At 49.6% G+C, this 21,829-nt stretch overlaps 1 protein-coding gene across 2 annotated transcripts; it reads left to right on the top strand.

Moving 5' to 3' along the window:
- The first annotated feature begins 249 nt into the window (after positions 1 to 249).
- On the top strand, positions 250 to 20,091 carry LOC489640 (solute carrier family 2, facilitated glucose transporter member 5). Of its 2 annotated transcripts, XM_038537884.1 has the most exons (12): positions 250 to 600; positions 6,971 to 7,069; positions 7,650 to 7,810; positions 9,749 to 9,873; positions 13,958 to 14,110; positions 16,986 to 17,111; positions 17,219 to 17,406; positions 17,526 to 17,636; positions 18,119 to 18,220; positions 18,570 to 18,645; positions 19,114 to 19,241; positions 19,335 to 20,091. In XM_038537884.1, the coding sequence occupies exons 1-12, from the start codon at positions 568 to 570 to the stop codon at positions 19,536 to 19,538; spliced, it is 1,506 nt and encodes a 501-aa protein (XP_038393812.1). In that variant the 5' UTR covers positions 250 to 567; the 3' UTR covers positions 19,539 to 20,091. The 2 variants fall into 2 exon arrangements, with proteins under 2 accessions (XP_038393812.1, XP_038393813.1); XM_038537885.1 differs by lacking the exon at positions 17,526 to 17,636.
- The last annotated feature ends 1,738 nt before the right edge of the window (positions 20,092 to 21,829 follow it).

The raw sequence follows: 21,829 nt of genomic DNA, 5'->3' as shown, positions 1-21,829 counted from the left end.
GATTACACATAAAATCACATCTTTAGGCCGCTTGGTTCTTCCAGAGGAAAATAAACTCTCTGAGCAAGTGTGGCATGGTTATTTGAGCAAAAGCTGCCTCTCGGAAGGATTTGCTGCAAGCTTCTTGGCAGGGACCACTTCTGAGAAACCTCTGGTGACCCTAACTCTTGCCCTCGGGTTACCTGCTATGGTGTGGGGTCAGCGGCTTTCCATGCGTTTGTAACAGAAATAACCCTTCCAGTCACTCATCACGAGCCTGCCTAGTGGAGGCTTTCGCAGCGAGCATGTACCACAGACTGTCCCAATCAGGAAGGCGCGGTGCCTGCGCTCCTGGGGGGGGCGCCCGCTTGCTGAGCGAAACCCCAGACAGTTCATTTAAAAGAAGTGAAAGAAGACGCACCTCTGGACTCCCGAAAGGGTTATTCGGTCTCAGGCTGGCTATAAAAATGCTATTGGCTGTTACTTGACACGGCCAAAGTACAGCCAGAATGTCTTCTCCCTCTATTCAGTGCATTTGTTATTTTGGCTGAAAGGAAGTAAGCAGCACTCCACGCTCGCAGACCGAAGATGGAGCAACAGGATCCAACCAAGAAGGAGGGGGTAAGTGGGCCTCCCAGCAAAGGAGGGAGCACGAAGCAGCCTGCTGCCGGGGCCTGCTCCGCATTGCTGGGTGGGGGTGGCGGTGGTGGTGGGGTTCTGTTGGAAGGAAGGTGCTGCTCAGAGTTCACTTAGACAGGGACTAGAGGACAGATTTAGGGGATATTGAGATGTAGAGATTGTTCGGGGATCATTCTACTGGAACAGCTTTGAAAAATCCCTGCAACCAAATTGAAGAGATGCAAAGGGTTAAGTTGTCCCCACTGCCTCCCCCAGAAAAGCTTGAAGGGCAGGCATTCTGCAACCAGCCACAAAACCCTTACATGTTGCTGGCGAGGTGCATTTTGATCTGCTCGGATTTTGGCTTCAGAAACATCTTCTTTAGGTTTTTCGGCAAGTCACATGGCTGGGCCGATATGGCAGGAAGGTGGGCACAGAAAAGACTGTGCGGGACTCGAATCGAATTCAGATCTGTAGCAGAGATTCTCAGCCTTTTAGATGAGAGGCTCCCTGGTTTCTGGATCTCTTGCCTCCTACCCCACTCCCCTCACTCAAAGCATTTCCATTGTACTTTGAGAGTCTCCCCATTGAAGAAAATACATAATGATAGAAAGATTATGAATTTACTATGAACGCTTTCAAGGAATTTGCATTTTATTTGCTGCAACAGCTTTTGCTTGTATTTGTGGCAGCAGAGGTACATATTTGTGCAGATTATTACTGAACCGGGCATGGATGTGAGACCATTAGCACAGACAAGTTGAGAGCATGCTCTGTAGCTCGTGGGTTAAGAGCAGGTTTTGGAGCTGGAAGCACCTGGTTCCGTTCCTGCTCCATCCTATTCTAGCTGTGGGAACCTGGGCAAGTTATTTAACTGCTCTGTGCCTCAGCTTTTGCATCTGTAAAATGGGAATGATAACCCTACCGCTTCATAGGGCTGCTGGAGCAAATAATGAGATAATGTACTCAAATTACCTGGTACATCATGATTCCCCCATAACTGATATTACTTTGCTCACCCTTTAGAGCAGGGCACTAATGGCATTTGGGGCCAGAAGATTCTTTTTTCTTTTCCTTTTTTTTTTTTTTTTTTTTAAGGATTTTATTTATCTATTCATGAGAGAGAGAGAGAGAGAGAGAGAGAGAGAGGCGGTGACTTAGGCAGAGGGAGAGGCAGATCCCAGGACTCTGGGATCACGACCTGAGCCAAAGTCAGGCACTCAACCACTGAGCCACTCAGGCACCCCAGGGGCCAGAAGATTCTTTGCTGTGAGGGGCTGGCCTGAGTATTGCAGAATGTTGAGTAATATCCCTAGTCCCTTCTCATTAGAGGTGTTCTCGTACCCAGAGAATCAGAGCTTTCCAGGTTGCTGAGCACCTTTACGTGGATCTTGTTAGACTCTCGTGACAACTAAGGAATCATTATACTGCTCAGTGTTAACCCCCCTATTTTATATAAAAGGGACTGTGTGGTGACAAGAACTTAGGGGCTCAGGGGTCAGGAGAGGCCCTCAGCTGCTCTGTGCCCTCTCTTCAAAGAGGAACATGCTGGCCATCTGTGCCCCTGGGTGAGGCTGCAGAAGAACACCCCGCATGGTGGTCCCTGAAAAGAAGCAACACATTTTGAAAGGATATGATTAAAATGGTCACAAGCAGAAGGTGTAGGCTCCCTGGATTCTCCAAGGGAGGAAGCCTCCTCCAGTGGCAGGTGGGATGAAGGCTATCCCTTCCTGGCTGCCTGAGGGCAGACCTGCCCCTTTGGACAACAGCCAGGACACGTGCTGGGCTTCCTGGGATACCCGAAAACAAAATGATTCCATGGTGGCTGCTGGTAAGAATCTGCAGATTACTGAGTGAAGGGGGGGGGGGGCGGTTAGGAGGTGAGGGAAAGTGGGAGCCCCTGGGAAGCCTGCAGAAAGCAGGGACTGTGTGCGCTGATGGAGGGGGTCCAGCTCTCTGTCCCCCATTGGCTGTGTGACCATGGGCTCACTGGCCTTTGGGTCCTTCATAAGTAAAAAGAAAAGGCGAGAATCTAACCAATGGGCATCAAGGACTTTTTACCAAGGGAAAGGACTCTTGGCCTGGAGGGGGGGGAAGTCCAAGCATTTTAGAAAATGAAAGCACATAATTTTAGGGGGTACATCCACCATCAAAATACCTAGCATCTTGGAACAGGTAACCTCCTTTCTGACTCTATCGCTGCTCATGATGATAGCAAGCCTGTGTGTAGCACTTACTCTAAGCCAGGTGTGGCTCTAGTGTTTTTCAGGTATAAACTCATCCATTCTTCACATCAGTCCTATGAGGGAGGGAGTATGGTTCCCCCTTTTACAGGTGAAGGATCTGAGACACAGAGAAGTCCAGTAACTGGCCCAGGTCCACCCAGCGAGCAGCAGGAGCTTGGGATCCGATCCCAGGCTCTTGGGCTCCCCCCTCACTCTGCCCGGTGCTCTAAACCACCATGGCCACAAGACAAGGCACCTCTCTGTCCCTCCCTTTCCGTTTGTGAACGTTGGGATCAATAGTGTGAGAAAGTGATTCAGAGTTAATAATTCATAAGAACTAATTTTTCTGGAGATGTGTGTGTTTTTCTGGGAGATCCCTGACAGCGGGAATGGATCCAGGAAGCAAATTCCCAAAGAGATTCGTTTGGGGCAGGGCTCCCTTCCCAGCAGCCTTGAATCACACCCATTTGGAAGACGGACCCCGAAGGCCACTATTTTACTAAGTCTCAAAATGTGTTCATGGTTATGAAACAGGAAGCCAGTTTACTGTGGGCATGAAGAACGTGCGATTTCTCCCAAAAGCATAAGCTGAGTCATGGCTCCCCTTGGCCTCTGAGGATACACGCCCCCCCCCCCTTCATGTCTGAAGGCCACTTGTCATTTATATAAGCTGCTGGAAGACCTGCGTGGCTCTCGCTCATGCCCTAATCCAGCTCAATATTTGATCTTTTTCTTTTTCGAAAGAAAGAAAGAAAGAAAGAAAGAAAGAAAGAAAGAAAGAAAGAAAGAAAGAAAGAGAGAGAAAGAAAGAAAGAAAAGAAGGAAAGAAAGATAGATGGAAGAAAAAGAAGAAAGCTTAAACCATGGTTTTCTTTTACATGCTTTTTTTTACATATAGTACCTTTACTGAGAACATAACTCACAGATCATGCAGTTTACCCCTTGAAAGTATGCAGTTTTGGGCAGCCCTGGTGGCCCAGTGGTTTTAGCACCGCCTTCGGCCCGAGGTATGATCCTGGAGATCCAGGTTCGAGTCCCACGTCGGGCTCCCTGCATGAAGCCTGGTTCTCCCTCTGCCTCTCTCTCTCTCTCTCATGAATAAATAAATAAAATCTTTTTTAAAAAAGTATGCAATTTGGATAAAATATACCCATGAATATTCACAGTTGGGCAACCATCAGCATGATCAAGTTTAGAACATTCCCATCACCCTGAAGGAACCCTGTACCCACCGGCAGTGATCCACATCTCTCCCCAGCCCCTGGCAACCACCAATCTACCTTCCGTCTCCGTGGATTTGTCTGTTCTGGACATTTCACAAAGATGGAGGCAGACAGTGTGACTGGCTGCTCTCGCTTAGCACACTTTGGAGGCTCAGCGCCTTGCAGTGCTGAAGGGCACTTGTAGTGTGTGTCCTTTGCTCTTCCTTTGGGCAAATCATCTTGCATTGCATGGATGTCCTGCACCTGTTGGTGTATTCTTCAACTGATGGACATTTGGATCGTTTCCCTTTTGGGGCCGCTATGAATAACGCTGCCAGGAACATTTGTGTTCACCTGTTTGCGTGAACAAGTTTTGGTTTCTCTTGGGTACACACCTGTGTGTGGAATTGCTGGGTCGTACGGTTACTCTGTTGAACTTTGTGAGGCTTTCCAAAGCGAATGCATCATCATACAATCCTGCCAGCAACACGAGAGGGTCCCAATCTTCCCCTTGCCAACACTTTTTACTACTTGTCTTATTGATTTTAACCATCCTTGTGAATGAGAAGCTGTATCTCATTGTAGCTTCGATTTGCATTTTCCTGATGGGGTACCAGTGCTTTGATTTTGCTCCCTAAATGGTCCTCAGAGCTGGTACTTCTGCCCCTGGCTCAGCCATGCCCCACCTGAGCCCCTCTTCCCTGACACTTCTGACACCTCTTTTAAACCATTTCTGGGTTTTTTTTCTTTGTAGAGCTCACTACAGTTATAGTTAAACTATTAAAATACTATGTCTTTTTTAAAATATCCACCTTCCCCATTGGACCATGATGTTGAGGGCAGCTGATCTACTCATCAGACTGTAGCGTGGTGTCTGGAATATAGTCAGCTGCCAACCACTATTTGTTTAATGAATGAAGGCGTTTGGACCAGCGTGGTCAGTGAGAACCTACCCAGAATGTCTTTGCTGTTTCGACAGAGGGTAACCCCTGACTCCTACAGGTCCATAGACCCTATGCCTGCATGTGCCTATGGCACATTCTTGAATTCAAGGAGGAAGACAAAAAGCATAGAAGTTAAATTGTGCGCCCTATGCTTAGAGACTCTACAGCCCGAGTTCTTTCTGATAATGTTCCCTGGGATCTCATAAAAGCTGTCAGGTTGCTGGCTGTCCAGGACGCCTGGCAGCCTCCCGCATTCTGGGGCACCAGCCAGCTCCCCAGCAGAGCTTTGCTAAGGACTTCAAACCATAGGACCCATCAAAGTAGAAAGTGGTCAGGAGTTGCGGTTGGAGGCATGAGTGAAGCCTGTTGTGTTTCTAGTTAATCATTTACCTAGAAAAGAATTAGAAGAGGAAAACTTTATCACTTTTCTCCTTCCTTCTTCCTTCCTTCCTTCCTTCCTTCCTTCCTTCCTTCCTTCCTTCCTTCCTTCCTTCCTTCCTTCCACGAAATCAAGCAATAGAACAGCCACAGGGGAGGGACTTTGTTTTGTTCTCCGCTATATCCCCAGCACTTAGAACAATGCCTGGCTCGCATTTGAGTGACTGCCCAGAGCACTTCAGGTGGGAGGTGAGCTAGTTCAGCCCCGTCCTGCATCTGGGGTGGGGTGTGTGTGTGCATGTGCCTGTTTATGCACCTGCCTTTAGGGGATGGTGGAGGTTGAGGAGAGGCTGGAAACTGGAGCCCACAGCTCTTATCTCCCTTATCAGAAATTTCCTGCTGAATTAACCATTTGTTCATTCATTTGGTGGAGGGAGGGGAAGGGCGAGGTTTCATTTATGGGGGCTCCTTGCAGGTTTTGCTCCTGCTCCTGCTGTATGGAGCACCAGCTCGTGCTCTCCAGGGCACCAGGACAAGGCAGGGATGGCTACAGGTTCTCTCCCTGCCCTGCTCTTCACTTAACTCGCTGCAGAGGCACTGCCGGGAGGAAGACCTGAGCGCCTCGGCTGCCATGGGGGGCATGTGTCCCCTGGATGGGGCCTCCATGGGAACACATGGATGAAGGTGCTCAGGGGAGGCTTCTGAGAGCTGCGTCCAGGCCCTGGTCTGTGGATTCACCTCCATAGCTCTACAGTTTCATAATTCAACCTTGTAACAGCTCTGAGGGAGTGTGATGACCTTCCTTTTGAAGATAAGGAAACTGGAGATTCTTGCAATTAAGCTAGCAAGCGGCAATGGGCAAACATATTATAGAATCCATAGATTCTAAGAGAAGCTTTTTCCACTTTTTTCTCCAGCTTTTCATGATCTTGCTAATGACTTCCTCTTGCTATTAAATAAGTATTCATTTTCCTCATGTATCAAAGGGGGATATGATCACAGAACACCGGTGTTTGAGTCCCCAGAAACCTGGATTTATATATTTTCTCTCTGTGTGCCTGTTCCATCAAAAGTCCAGAGGCTAAAGAAAGTTAATCAGTGGCCCTCAAGAAACAATTAAAATTGTTTACATTTTCTTCTTTTTGATTTTTAGGGGAGTTTGTGTTTAAGGCAGGACTTGAGTGCATTTGCTACTGTCAGCACATACAGCCCCGTGGTAGGAATGTTATGGAAGCATTTCAGACATGAGGTAGAGTGTTGGCGTAGGTGAGCCTTCGGTGTCTTTCTGACCCGGCGGTTCTCAGGGGCAATTGCCTCCCCCCAGCCCGGAGGACATTTAGCAATGTCTGGAGACTCTGGGTTGTCACAGGTAGGGGACAGGTGGCCCTATAGTGCCTACAGGACAGCTCCCCAGAGCAAAGAATTATCTGGCCCTAAGTGCTACGGTTCAGGGAACCTACCAGGTTAGGTGGGTAGAGGTAGGCTTCAAGATAGGGAGCAGTCGAAAGACTACGGATCTTCAGATTCTCTGGCATCCTTCTATGTGACATCGGAGTAAATCAGGAGTTCCCTTGAACCCCAGCGCCTCCTATGACCTGAGCCAGGATTTCTCCTCCTCCCGCAGAGGCTGACACTTGTACTTTCACTGGCGACGCTGATAGCGGCCTTTGGGTCATCCTTCCAGTATGGGTACAACGTGGCCGCCGTTAACTCCCCTGCCGAGGTAGGTCCCTGGGGTGAGTGAGACACAGCCACCCACAAACGAGGAGGGGCCTTGGAGCTCCCTGGGCCTGGGCATGTCCACAAGGGTGGCAATAGGTGCACACCCGGGCACACAGTGTGTCCTCAGGTAACAGGAGAGGGAAATACCCATGAGACACACAGCACAAGCCCAGGAGAGTGACTGGTGGGCACAGGACCACGGGGATGGGCCCAGTGCCCCCGGCCTCAGCTTCTCCTGGAGAGCCAGGCCTGGTTGTGCATGCTGGGGCTGGCCTCGGGATTACGGGTGGGGGCTCTGGTCTTCTGCAGCCTTGCACTGTCCCGAGGATTCTGGAGGATCAGGGCTCATGCAAAGGACCAGAGGACTGGAATTCAGAACTTGGGGGGAAGTGTGCTTATCAGAGGCCTGGCAGCTCCCTGTGCTGGTGCCCGGGCTAATTGCTGTTCATACAACTTCATCCTTTTTCCCTTTCACTTTACTAGTGCCCAGGCCATCTGTCAGTTGGCCCACCAGCTTACGGGATTCTTTTTGCAAAACCAGGTCAAGTTATTGTGGCACTCTCTTCTTCTTTGTTCTCCAGCTCATGAAAGCATTTTATAATGAGACCTATTTTGAACGTAACAATAACTACATAAATGAGTTTTCCTTGACCTTGCTGTGGTCTGTCTCCGTGTCCATGTTCCCCTTTGGAGGTTTCATCGGATCCCTCATGGTCGGCCCCTTGGTGAATAAACTTGGCAGGTAAGGCGATGTGAATTCCCAGCTCCTGAAGCTCCTAGATCCCAACCATTTAAAACCGAGGGCCAAATCTGAAATGGTTTTTTTTGTTTGTAAAACTAGGTAATAACTGCTCTGATGATTTCTGTTTTCTTTTCTTTTTTTTAAGATTTTATTTATTTGACAGAATGAGAGAGCACAGCAGGGGGAGCAGCAGAGAGAGAGAGTGAGGAAAGCTGGCCCCCAGCTGAGCAGGGAGCCTAATGTAGGACTCGATCCCAGGATTCTGGGATCATGACCCTAGCCAAAGGCAGACAGATGCTTAACTGACTGAGACTCAATTTTTTGCCACTAATTCTAGAAACATTAGAGATTCTTGATCTCTAATGTTTGATTCCAAAAAAAAGGTCCTTAAGACATCACACTCCCTGGTGTAAATTCCATGGGCATGAAAAAGTGGTTTTGTTATTAAGAGTATTTAAGAGTCCCACCCCACCAGCTTTTTCCCTTGGCAGACAAGCTCAGAGGCTAGGTAAGGTCAAATTGTCTTCCTGGCCACAGATCTCTTTAGCTCAAGAGTCAAGACCAGAACCCAGTGCCTTCTCCAATATTTTTCAAAAAGAGTATGAGATTAGAAACATACAACCTCTGCTTTGGGATCTAAAATCCTAAGGTCTTCCTGGGAGTTTGGTGTTGAACTGAGCAGTTTTCCCTGGGGGCCAGGACGTTAATCAATCACAGGTTTGAAGGACGAGTCTTTTAAGGAAAGGACTTTGGTCCGTTGGTCCTTTTGGTCCACAGATGCAGCAGACAGTTGCTTGTCCAGCTGTCTGCCTGAGATGATAAAAGCTATTCAGTTGTTTGTGGTTTTCCTAAGGATCTGTTCCTTATATAACAGTAGCAACCAACAATTTATTGATGGGTTCCTCTGTGCCAGGCTCTATCCTGAACACTTTTAGGGTTATTAATTCTTCCAATCCATACAAAAGCCCCGTCTCCTTTTTCAAAATAGGAAAACATTTTCCTATGCTGTAACTTAGCCAAGATTATACAGCCAGGAGGAAATTCCATCTCTGGGCATGTCCAAATAATACTGTTGTATCAGGCAAGTATTTTCTTGATCTCTTGCTTTATTGCTTAATCACACACATAGTATCTTTTTCATACAAGATGTTTAAATATTCGAGTGGACAGACTTAACTCTCCTTTATGGTTTTTGCTTTTTGTGTCTGCCTTCCCTATCTATCTGGAGTCACAATGATTGTCTGTAATTTGTAAAATATTACAATTTTGCTTTTCCCAGATTTGGCATTTTATTTTGTTTGGTGTTTTTCTGTTTTAAGATTTTATTTATTCATTTATGAGAGACATAGAGAGAGGGAGGCAGAGGCATAGGCAGAGGGAGAAGCAGGCTCCATTTGGGAACCCCGATGTGGGACTCGATCCTAGGACCTCGGGATTATACCCTGAGACAAAGGCAGATGCTCAACCACTGAGCCACCCAGGCATTCCTTGTTTGGCATTTTAAAACATTAGAAGATTTTTATATATGCTGTTGAATTCAGTCTGCTAATATTTCATGCACAATTTTTCCATCTATGTGATATAAGTGAGGTTGGCCTACCCATTCCTTCTAATGTCCTTATCTGATCTGGTTTCAAGATTACACTAACATCATGAGAGTTAGTGATTTCAAAAACCCTTGAGTGTATTGTACTATGTGGCTCTTTCCCTCTGCTCCCCACCACTGATGTGCTGTGCACTGTGGTCATTTCCACTGTCTCACAGAGAGAATGTTCCCACACCAGGCTGTGCACTTGACCTGTCAGTCTTCGACTGCAGAGAGCATAAAGCAGCCACAGAGCCTGATGCTGTAACTGGGCGGACAGTTGGTGAACATCTATCTTTTAAATGAATAAGTGAATCCTGCACCCAGGCTAACTGAGATTTCCTCCTCTGCAGGAAAGGGACCTTGCTCTTCAACAACATCTTTTCCATAGTTCCCGCCATCTTAATGGGGTGCAGTGAGGTAGCCCGGTCGTTTGAGATGATCATTTTGTCCAGACTTTTGGTGGGAATATGTGCAGGTAAATGATACTACCCTGTGCTACCACTCTGTAATTTAGGATGATCGAGAACCTGAGTTGAAATTTTAAAACAATTATTTAATTTAATTTAAAATAATTATTTAAAATTTTAAAACAATTCCATCTTATCTCCTCTATTGGTACATTATTTCTATGTCTTATTTTATTTTTTTCTATATCTTATTTTAAAGATTTTTTTAGTGGTCAGCGTAGGATTTAAAATGTACATTTACAAATGGTTAGAGTGTACTTTTCAATCAATAATAAACGGCTTCACACATTACATAAAAGAACTTGCAACCTTATATTTCCAATTCCTCCTTCCCAACCCTCATGTCATTCATATGACTTTAAGTTTAAGGTATCCTATGAATACACAAAATACTTAAAAAAAAAAAAAAAAAAAAGGATAATCAATGAGGAGGGGCAGGCACCAGGGTCCAGACCATTCTGGGACCCCTGAAGGATGGAGATGGAGGCTGCTCCTCTGCCTCTGCCCTGAACCAGACTCTGGATCGGGGACTTAGTCTCAGGGGTGGCCAAGGGCAGAGCATCCCTGTGCCGCTTCTGGTGAAGAGAGCCGTTCTGTGAAAGTCAGAAATACAGAATTCTGTTCAGAAGCTCGCTTCCCGTCTGGTCCTTTATCTTTGTGTTTTCTCAACTGCAGGAGGGACGGTGAGTGGGTGGTGACCCTTGATTAGTGAGCTGCATTTTCTTGTTCTAGGCAGAGTAGACTGTGTCGTGTGCTGTAGAGATAAGACTTGTCTTCTGCAACTTTCGTTTTGGTTATCTATACGGGTGTGAAAATCAGGTTGCAATATAAAACAGGTTTCTGTTTTTTTAGTGGGTCTTGGTCAAAAAAAGCATGTTGACTAACAATCCAACATACGAATCCTTCTTTTATTTTTTTTTAAAGATTCTATTTATTTATTCATGAGAAACACAGAGAGAGAGGCAGAGACACAGGCAGAGGGAGAAGCAGGCTCCATGCAGGGAGCCCGATGCAGAACTCGATCCTGGGTCTCCAGGATCATGCCACGGGCCGAAGGCGGCGCTAAACCACTGGGCCACTGGGGCTGCCCCCATGAATCCTTCTTAATGAGAGCAGCCTTTCAACTTTTATGGGGAATGTGATTACAACTTTTATGTGATGTTTGCGATGGGCTTTTCAAGGGTCTGTTTTCATTTACTCCTCCAAGGCAATGACTCATTGGGGTCTCTCGCTTCATAAGTCCCAGAGCTATTTTGCAAACCCTCCAAAGCTATCCTTGGAGGCCATCCTTTGGTGGTCATAGGAAGCTCCCCCATAATTGCTTCAGACTGAAGAGATGGGGTTAAATCTATGTGTGGGGCCTTTCCCCAACCTGACATTCTTTTGTAGACTGTACTTCCCAGGGCTGGTGGGAGCGAGCAGGACACCTACTTTCAGGGCTGTGTGCCTGCCTTCAGGGTGGGCATCCAGGGTGGGTGCCCCCAAAATGCTGCATCCTGGGTGCCTTGCCAGCAAACTTGCACCTGGTCCTGACAGTGCCAGCAGCTCTCATCTTCTCCTTCAAGTATGGGAATGAGGATAAATGATTGAGCTGGCTGGAAGCCAGCAAGTCCCTCAGCTGGTGCTAGTGGACAATGGGGGAGATGGTGAGGAGGTGGTGTTAGGGGAAATGTTGAGGAACTGTGGAGTCCAGGAGAAGAGGAAAATAAGATCCCTGAAGAGAGAAGAGGTCCTGTCAAGGAAAGTGATAGGCCCCATGACAAGCTACTCTGGTACAGCTTTCCCTGAGAGCGCTGGATGGCCTGAGGCCTGAGGCCTGAGAGTGCCTGGCCCTGTTCCTGCCTCCTGCCACCCCTGCTGGAACTCAGCTAATGAAACAGGGCTGATTTCTGGCAGGTGTCAGCAGTGGGCAGGTGCCGGCAGGCCCTTTTCTGTTGACCATCCGGCACTTCAGAGTTGGTCCCAACAGGGAAATGTTAGACTCCAAAAGAGAACAAATCACAAAACTCCCAACCTTTACTCTTAAATAAGCATGACTTTGAAGTCAGCAGTTCTCAAACGTGTTGGCCTCAGGCCCTTCTTACACTCTTAAAATTATTGAGGGTTCCAAAGAGCTTCTTTCTCATGTGGGTTGTATTGGTCAATATTTGCCATTTAGAAATTGCAACCAACAAATGTTCATTTAATTGACTTAAATGGCACCACAAAGCCCATTACACGTCTCTATGAGAAGAGTTGTGTATGCCAAAACAACAACAACAACAACAAAAAACTTAGTGAGAAGAGTGGCATTGCTTTACATTTTTTGCAAATCTCTTTAACGTCTGGCTTCATAGAAGACAGCTGGCTTCTCAGACCTGCTTCTGTGCCCTGCTGGTTGTGTAGACTCTGGAATGCTCCACCGTGTGCTCACGAGGACAAGAGTGAACAGGGCACTATCCAGGGATGGTTGGAAAATAGTTTTGATCTCACAAGCCCCCTGAAAATGTGTCAGGAGTTTCCTGGGTCCTCAGATCATGTTTGGATCTGAGGTCATAATGCATTTGTAGTTAATTCTTTCACATGGCTCTGGAAAAAGGAAGGTGTGTGAGCCAGCAGCATGCTACTCAGACTTCCTAAAAAGGAAGTGAACAGCTGCTCTGCCAAAGGGGGTATGGGACAACGGCAGTGCAGGGACAGACAGTGGGACTTGAGATGCTCAGTTCACCGGCTCACTGTTGGCCAAGTCGCGTGGCAAGAGCGCCAGGCACATTCACCGAAGGAATTTCAAATGTAAAAGCCACTTTCCCGGACTCTGTCCGAATGGGCCAGCTGGGATTGCCCAGTGGAGTCTCAGAATAGAGACTGCTTCGCACGAGCATGAAGAGGACCCATCTCTTCACAAACCTCTTGATGTTTGCTTCTTTGATTTTGTCCCTAATTAAGCGACTTGCTGCTGAGATGTGGGCTTCCCCACCCTGGGCTCTGAGTGGTGACCAAGGAGCCCACCCGTCAAGGGCCCCTGCCTCCTCCCAGCCCTTTGGGCACTAGGCCGGCAAGGGTCTCCCCACAGCACACCCCACCAGACTTCTCAGAGCTGCTGCAAAGGCTGCCCCTCTTTGCTCCGACAACTGGGACGAGCCAATGTGAATGAACAGCAAGCCTCTTTTAAAACACTAAGCAGATATCCTTGGGCAGAATCGCAAGGCTTGAACACTTGGCTCTCAAAAGATTCCTTCCTGTATGGATGTCATCAAATACCCACCCGCTGCCAGCAGCTCCAATCTCCACGAGCCCTACACGGTTCCCCTTGGCCTCCCTGTGGCTGGAGCCTCCTCTTAGACCCTCATCCCTTGGAGACCCAGCCTGACTCGTGACTGGGTGTCCCATCCTTGGGGTACTAACAACCCAGCTGACCTCCATCCAAGATTCTCAGCCTCTTGTTGGGCTTTTGGGGGAATTAAATGGGATGATATATGTGAAAATACTTTAGAGCCTATAAAATTAAGTTCCACCTATTCTTTCTTGTTTCAGTAAGATGAGAAAACTTAAAAGTTTAAATAGTGGGGATTCCAGAAATCTGAGGTAGCAATTATTTTACGATATATATTTACATTTGTCATGCTTACTAATAAATAGAGTTAGTGCTTCGGTGTCTATGTGGGCATCTGTGCATCAGTTTGTTACGTGATATACCTTCTCAGAAGGTGGAGCCGGTGGGCAGGGGTCCTTGGCCTCATCTGAACAGACTCTCCCAAGGAGCCAGAGAGGACAAGGTGCCAGACCACACCTGGGCTTTTCTTCCCTGACATGAAGCCAGGTAGGAGGGCAGCCCAGAGGTCAGGCCACCCATGTCCCCTGCCCCTGGTGACACGTGTTGAAAACCAAGGGTGCTTGTCTGTGAACTTCCTTGGTTCAGACTATTTTCTCTTTTCCCCATTGCTTAAAGGATGAAGAATTAAAAGAGGTGTTTGCTTACTCTTGCCTCCTTGAGACAAAAGTTTCAGCCCAACTAATGTGATTACTGGATAAGAACAAGTGTGTTTGGAGATGCAGCTGATCTCTCTCAGACTAATGTTTCCTGATGGTGTTTTTACTTCCATCCCCTGACAGGTCTGTCTTCCAACGTTGTCCCCATGTACTTGGGGGAGCTGGCTCCTAAAAATCTGAGGGGGGCCCTCGGGGTGGTACCTCAGGTTTTCATCACTGTCGGCATTCTTGTGGCCCAGATCTTTGGTCTTCGGAACCTCCTTGCAAACAAAGAAGGTAAGCTCAAGATGGCTGCAGACCCCACGCTTCCCTCCTCGAGGGCCCAAGCCCAGCATATAGTAGGTGCTCAGTAACAGGCAAAGGCAGTGATAGTTGCAGGGTGCCTGGGTGGCTCAGTGGGTTAGGTGTCTGCCTTCAGCTCGGGTCATGATCCCAGGTCATGATCCCAGCCCTGCATGGGGCTCCCTGCTCAGCGAGGAGTCTGCTTCTCTCTCTCCCTCTGCCTGATGCTCTCCTACTTGTGCTCTCTCTCTTTCTCTCTCTCTCTTTCTGTGTCAAATAAATAAATAAAATCCTTAAAAAAAAAGTCACACCAACCAAAATGTATAACATGCTTATTGGGGGCCAGGCACTATGTCTTTATCTTAATTCCATTCAACCCTCCAAATAACTCTATAAGGCAGATACTTATTATGCCCATTTTACAGATGTGGAACCTGAAGCATAGAGAGATTGGATAACATGTCCGAAGTCTCATTAGGATGCACTTCAGGTGACTTGGGCCTAGGTCCATGTTAAACACTGATCCCCCTTTCAATGCCCCTCATAAGGAGCAGGGACCAGGGGTCACAGGGCTAACTTCCTGTCTCCCAGTGATGGCACGTAAATGATCAGCAGGATGCAGGGCAATGTGCAGAGCCCTGGTGTCCCATGAAGTGTTTGCCAGTGTACAGCTGGGAGCCAGGATTGTGGCGGGCGGGAGAGGAGGACAGGCATTCCTGACGGGCATGGGGGCAGAAGTGCAGAAAGTCTCTGTGTGTTCAGGGCACTACAAGTGTTGTGTGGACTGCATTTGTCCCTGCATCCTTTTTTGAGGCTATTTCCCTGTTGGGGCCCTTCCTCTGGACAGAACTTTGGCCTTATTCGTCATTGAATCTCCAGCACAATTCCTGGCACGTAACAGATGCTCAAGAACAAGGAAGGAGGGAAGGAAGCCCAGATGAGAGTAGCAGTGAAGGAGGCAGGCAGTCACGGTGCAGTGGTTGTGAAGAGATCTGACAATCTTCTTGAAAAGATTGCAACAGGGTGTCTGGATTTGGCAGTTTGGGGTCTCCAAGAGGAGTTTCCATGTAGGGGGTGGGGTGGGGGCCAGAGTCAGATGGCAGTGGCCCAAATCGGAGATGAGTCCATATGTGTGGTGGGCTATACAGGGCAACTGAGTCAGAGTCTGGGATTAGCGGAGCCCTGGATTCAGGAAAAGGGAAGGGAGGAGGTTGGGAAAACGATGAGCCATCCAGCAGAGCAGTGGGCAGGGCAGAAGCTGAACCTACTGCACGGGATCATTTTCTTAGGGGGAAGGTTCAGGGGTTGAAATGGGACTTGAAAAAGATGATGTCGGGGTGCCTGGGTGGCTCAGCCAGTTGAGCGTCTGCCTTCAGCACAGGTCATGATCTTGGGGTGTGGGATTGAGCCCCACGTTGGTCTCCCTAATCCGCGGGGAGTCTGCTTTGCCCTCTCCCTCTGCCCCTTCCCCTGCTGGCTCTCTCTGCTCTCACTCTCTCAAAGAAATAAAATCTTAAAAAGAGAGAGAGAGAAAAAGATGACGTCTAAATGCGGGTGTTCTTTGTTTACTCCTCTTCCATTTCAGGAGTGAGACTCGCTGGTTGTCACAAGGCTGTCACCTAAGTCTGAGCCTCAGTCTGTATAACAGGTGGTGAAGAGTCCCCAGGGTTCGGCATGCCTGGGTCTGGCTCTGAGCTTTGCCCCTGATCTTGGGCACGGGGCCTGTGGCCTCTGTGCCTGCATTTGTAGGCATGGGGTGGGGTTGGTCCTGGCACCTGCCTCACGACGTGGCTGTGATGGGGAAGTGAATTAACACACGGAGAGCCATTAGGACAGTGCCTGGTATGCAGATGTCCACCATCGTCACTGACTGCAAGCCCTAAGAGAAACGGGGGAGAGTCAAGGTGTTAAGAGCTCCTAGAAGGGGCCTGAACGACTCATTCACTCATTGGACCATTTTTATTGTGCAAAATAACATAAGAAAGGAGAAGCACATAAGACATAAATGGACATATCTTCACTCTGTCAGAGATCAAACACCGGTGCTCAGTCTGGACACAGATCTGGAACTAGAACCAGGCCAGTCCCCTAGAAGCTTGCTTGCTTGCTTGCTTGCTTTTTAAAAAATATTTTATTTATTTATTTGACAAAGAGTTAGTGAGAGATTGAGCACAAGCAAGGGGAAGGGCAGAGGCAAAGGGAGAGGCAGGCTCCCCCCGAGCAAGGAGCCCCAACATGGGGCTTGATCCCAGGACCCTAAAATCAGGACCAAAGGCAGACACTTCACCGACTTGGCCTCCCAGACACCTCACCCCACTGGAAGCTTTCTGCATGCCCCTCAACCATGGCCTTCCCACCCCCACGGGGAGCCAACTGTGCTGACGTTTACCATCTCATCCTTGCATCTCCCTATAGTTTTTTGTCACCTTTTGCAAAGATCAAGCTAATTTTCCATTCCTGGACTTCATCCAGTTTTGGACCATTGTGTGGACCACTGCCCCCACCACCAAGTTTGGCTTCTGTGGAGGTTTTCAGCACAGTGTAGAGTTCTGTTCTGTGAATACACCGTGTTTCGTGCATCCATTCTACCATCACGGACATTTGCATTGTTTGTGGTTTTCATTCTGATGGTCAGTGCTGCTCAGGCCATTCTAGTTCAGATGTCCTGGTGGCCCCAGCAGAGTCCTGAGTGGCATGCTGCATCAGAGCATGGGAGGGCATCCAGTGTCACCAGCTCTGTGTCCAACCCTTAAGGAAACCAGTCCAGGTCTCGGGACAGAGTGGCACCTGGGAGAGCAGGTGCTGGGGGCGCAGAGGGCAGGTGACCTGGCTGGAGCCGGCTCTCACGTGGACACCGGCACCCCTGCAGGCTGGCCAATCCTCCTCGGGCTGACTGGCATCCCGGCGGCTCTGCAGCTCCTCTTCTTGCCCTTCTTCCCCGAGAGCCCCCGGTACCTGCTGATCCAGAAGAAGGATGAAGAAGCTGCCAGAAATGGTGAGACTTTACTGTGTGGGGCAGAATGGGCAGGGGACAGAGGCCGCAGCGTCTTGGCTGTGGGAAGTTGGGGCACCCTGAGCCGACGCCCTGCTCCCTGCCGTTAGCGCTGAAGAGGCTGCGAGGCTGGGACAACGTGGACTGGGAGATGGAGGAGATCCAGCAGGAGGACGAGGCCGAGAAGGCGGCAGGCTTCATCTCCGTGCTGAAGCTGTTCAGCATGAGGTCCCTGCGGTGGCAGGTCATCTCCATCATCATCCTCATGGGCGGCCAGCAGCTGTCGGGAGTGAACGCGGTATGGGGGCTGGGCTGGGGGGCTGGGGGGCTCGGGGGCCAGGGGGCGGTGTCATCAGGGGGGTGGCGGCATCACAGGCATTGCCCTGAGGGCCCCACCAGCCTCTGGGTACCTTCCAGATCTACTACTATGCAGACCAGATCTACCTGAGTGCCGGGGTGAACGATCATGATGTCCAGTATGTGACAGTGGGCACCGGGACTGTCAACGTGCTGATGACCATCTGTGCCGTGAGTCTGCGACAGCCACCACGGATGGAGGACATCTTGCGGGGGGAGGGTCCTAGCCAAGGAAAGAGCCGGATCCGAGGTGCCTCTTGGTCTCCTCATCTGCAGCCTCTGGCTCTTGTCAGATGACAGCCTGTCTCTTAGGAGGCAACCTGTGCAACACCCCCAAGGTGGAGACCCCTGCTCCCGAGTCTGGAAGCTTCCACTGCGTGAAGTGGCTCTTCCCCAATGTCTGGCATTCAGGGTTGCTACCTGTGCCAGGAATGCGTGGGACCCCTGGACTGGAGAGCGTGGGGGCCTACTGGGGGGCACACACATGGGCAAGTGGGCACACGACCTGCCCGCGTCTCCTCACAGCTGTCCCTCCAGAAGGGGTGTGTGGGACGAGCGGGGGCTTCCCAGGAAGGCAGCTCCAGGCAGAGGTGCGGCCTCCTGTCCGCAGGGCTCTGAGCCTCTCTGCTCATCCTGCGCCCCCTCCCTTGCAGGCGTTCGTGGTGGAGCTCCTGGGACGCAGGTTCCTGCTCCTTCTGGGCTTCTCTGTCTGCTTCACGGCCTGCTGCGTGCTGACGGTCGCTCTGGCCCTGCAGGTGAGGCAGCTGGGGCTCGGGCGGAGGCAGGAGTCTTCTGTCCACCCCCTGAGCCCACGACTGCAGTATGAGGGGGAAGACCAAAATGGTCTTTTAGCAGCTACGACGAATCAGATGCCTGGGGACCATCTGCAAGCCCCCGGGGCCCCCACCCCAAAGCAGCCCACTGCCACTGATGGCCGATTTTCTGGAGGCCTCTGGGGGGTGCTGCCTGTTGGAGGAGCCAGGTGCCCTCCTCCTCCAGCCCTTGCAGAGCGGCTGGCCCTCTGAGGACCCAAATCCCCGACGTTCCCCATCCCTGGTTGTCCCTGCTTTGCAGGTGTGATCCAACTCTGTTCTCTCCCCACAGGACACAATATCCTGGATGCCTTATGTCAGCATTGCCTGTGTCATCTGCTACGTCGTAGGACACGCCCTTGGGCCCAGTATGTACCCCAGAGCCGGCTCTATGCTTTCTGCATCTCTTCCCCTGCACCATCAGCCCTACAAACCTCTGTTCCCTGGAAGAGGCTCCTTGGAGACCGGATACAGCCCCCAAAAGGCTTCTCCCCCTGCCTTCTTATTGCAAAGGGGTTTGGACAGAGCATAATTAGAGTTAAAGTGGTAAAGCAGCCTGGACTGTGTGCGTTGAAATGGGCCATATGATTAGCGTAGAGAGCCTTGAGGGTGGTCATGGCCCCTTTTAGGGACGTCACAGAGTGTCACCTGTGGTGCCAAATTCTTGCTGTTGGTCTTACCCTGCTTCTCCACAAGCCCTGGGGTACTGGAGACATACTGGCCCTTGGGCCCGTTGCCTTGGGTGCCCTGACCAGTAGGGGCTCCAAGACCCTGTGTGGTCTTGCTCTGCTTTCAGAGGAGGCAGCTCTTCCTCTTCTCTCACTCTACCCCCCAAGGTCCCATCCCCGCGCTGCTCATCACGGAGATCTTCCTGCAGTCCTCCCGGCCGTCGGCCTTCATGGTGGGCGGCAGTGTCCACTGGCTTTCCAACTTTACTGTGGGCTTGATCTTCCCGTTCATTCAGGTGAGTGGGACCCAGGGGACCCAGATGCACGAATCCCCAAGGGGGAAAGGGAGAACCTTTTCGAGAAAGTGAACCCTGATCCCCTTCCCTCAGGTGGGCCTTGGAGCTTACAGCTTCATCATTTTTGCTGTGATATGTCTCCTCACCACCATCTACATCTTCCTGGTTGTCCCCGAGACCAAGGCCAAGACATTCATGGAAATCAATCAGATTTTCACCAAGATGAATAAGGTGTCAGAGGTGCACCCAGAAAAGGAGGAACTAAAGGACTTCCCGCTCTCTACTTTGGGGCAGTAACTCCAGAAGAGGAGCCTGCCAAGCGGGTCTGTGTGGAGCTTCCCTCTGGGCTTTTATTCCTGACCAGTAGTTGTCTGCGAGCATCCAGAATGAGGACCAGCCCAGGGTGGAATGCAGGCCCCACTGGGACTGTCCAAAGGGCTTCTGTGGTGTCTCTCTCCAGACTGACCCACCATTCCCGATTCACTGTGAGCAGGTGCGTCTAGCTGTGCTGGGCTAGCCCTGGGGTAGTAGCTCCCGATAACAGCTGCTCTTACAAAGAAAATCATCACTACAGTGATGGGATGGAAGGAACTGCCTCTGGCCAGAGAAAGGAACTCTTCTGCAATCCCATGGGTCTTCTCAGGGCCAGAGGCCTGTATTCAGAGGGATCCTTCCTCTTGCCAGGTCCATCTTCAGAAATACCAGTCCTACAAAGTGTGATGTCTGAGAAGCTGGGGCAGGTCCCTGTGGAGACTTTAGTCAGAGATGATTAATCCTGAATTATATCGCTGATGGACAATGGCATTGCCTCTGTATGCTCAATAAAACACGTATGATCACTTCTCACCAATACATACTTCTTTCCTAAAAGCAGGTAGAAGGCATGGGGTTGGGTGCTCCCTGTTCCTTCAGGCAGATTAAATATGCTACGGCACCAGCCCCTCGAGGATGTAAGTTTGGCCAGTTTTGCTTGTCCTGGAATCCCTCTGCCTAGAACAGAGCCTGGGGTGGAGGAGTCACTCAGACAGTATTTGGAGGAAGAAGGGGAGAAGCAAGAGATGAGGTGGTTACAAAGTTGTGATTTTTAAAAATTTAAGATTGGGGCTCCTCTGCATGTCTTCAGGTGCATAGCAAACACCAAGGGGCCCTGGAAGTGAGGGGTCAGGAGAAGGAGGAATGCCCCTGCCCCCACACATGAGGCAGAGCTAGAGGCTCTTCTTAGAGATGTAGGGGCTCAAGGGGGGTGGAGAATAGAATGGAGACCTGCTCCCACGCATGAGGGAGGCAGAGCCAGGGGCCACGTGGATCAGAGGTGGAATTAGGAGCAGCTTTCGTAGGGGTGGGATGGGGATCCCACAGGTGATGAATTAAATAACTTATAAGAGTAGCGAGAGTCCAGAAGTGAATAGTACCCCACTGTGGTTGGACCACCCTTGACCTCCTGCTGCAGGGACACACCGTGTGCAAGGGGGCACAGGAAACAGCCACACACGCGGGAGCTTTTAGCATGGAGGAGTGGTCCCTCCGGGATTCCAGAATCCAGGAATCTGGAGCTTAAGTCCTTGGTCCTGCCTCTCAGTTATGGTGCAACAGGGGCTCCTTGCTTGGCTTTTCTGTATGTCAGTTTCCTCCTCTGTTAGAGCTAATAGCAGATGTCTCACATGGTTACGAGGATGAAAGAATATGTTTATGGTGTTTAGATCAGCGGCTGGCATGCGTTATGTATTTAGTTATTTTTAAGAGCTTGATAATGAGCATTGATCTTGAAGACAAATAAACCCACAGGTAAATATGCAGTGAGAGACCACTGTGCATGTATAACTGGGATTAAGCAATTAAGCAAAAGAATGACAGATGGTGGGAGCCATCTCACTGGTGCAAATAAGCCAAGACAGGGAGCCTAGGACGATCCATGTGGCCCTAGATGAATGTTGGAGATACTAGTATGAGCTCACGTAGAGCTTAATATAAACACAGATTGCTACATACAGAAATACTGGGGCGCCTGTGTGGCTCAGTCAATTAAGCATCTGACTCTTGATTTAGGCTCAGGTCATGATCTCAGGGTCGAGATCAAGCCCTACGTCCTGGAGCCTGCTTAAGATTTTCTCCCTCTCCTCCCCAACCCCTCTCTGAAAGAAAGAAAGAAAGAAAGAAAGAAAGAAAGAAAGAAAGAAAGAAAGAAAGAGAGAAAGAAAGAGAGAAAGAAAGAAGAAAGAAAGGAAAGAAAGAAAGAAAGAAAGAAGAAAGAAAGAAAGAAAGAAAGAAAGAAAGAAAGAAAGAGAAAAAGAGCCACTTACAGATGTGTTTAATGGGTCAGAAAACACAAGAGAGAGGATTGGGCTTGGTCTTGTGGTTGCACAAGGAAGGTGTAGAACCAGGGAAGACCACAGGATCGCTCCAGTGCAGAAGATGCAGTAGGAAAGTGGAGGATGGGTGTTCCAGGTGAGAGCCACATGGCACTGTGGAGGTGTTCAGGGGACCTACGTGTCTGTCTGAAATGAAGCCAGAAAGGTGTGTGTCCTTGGGAGTCAAAGTGAGTCTGGGGCCCTCCACACATCCTGGGTGTTGGGTGATCACTGGGTCTG

The sequence above is a fragment of the Canis lupus genome, chromosome 5 (genome assembly GCF_011100685.1).
Source record: "Canis lupus familiaris isolate Mischka breed German Shepherd chromosome 5, alternate assembly UU_Cfam_GSD_1.0, whole genome shotgun sequence".
Taxonomy (NCBI): domain Eukaryota; kingdom Metazoa; phylum Chordata; class Mammalia; order Carnivora; family Canidae; genus Canis; species Canis lupus.
Note: the sequence above shows the minus strand (reverse complement) of the source record. Positions and strands in the feature narration are given on the sequence as shown.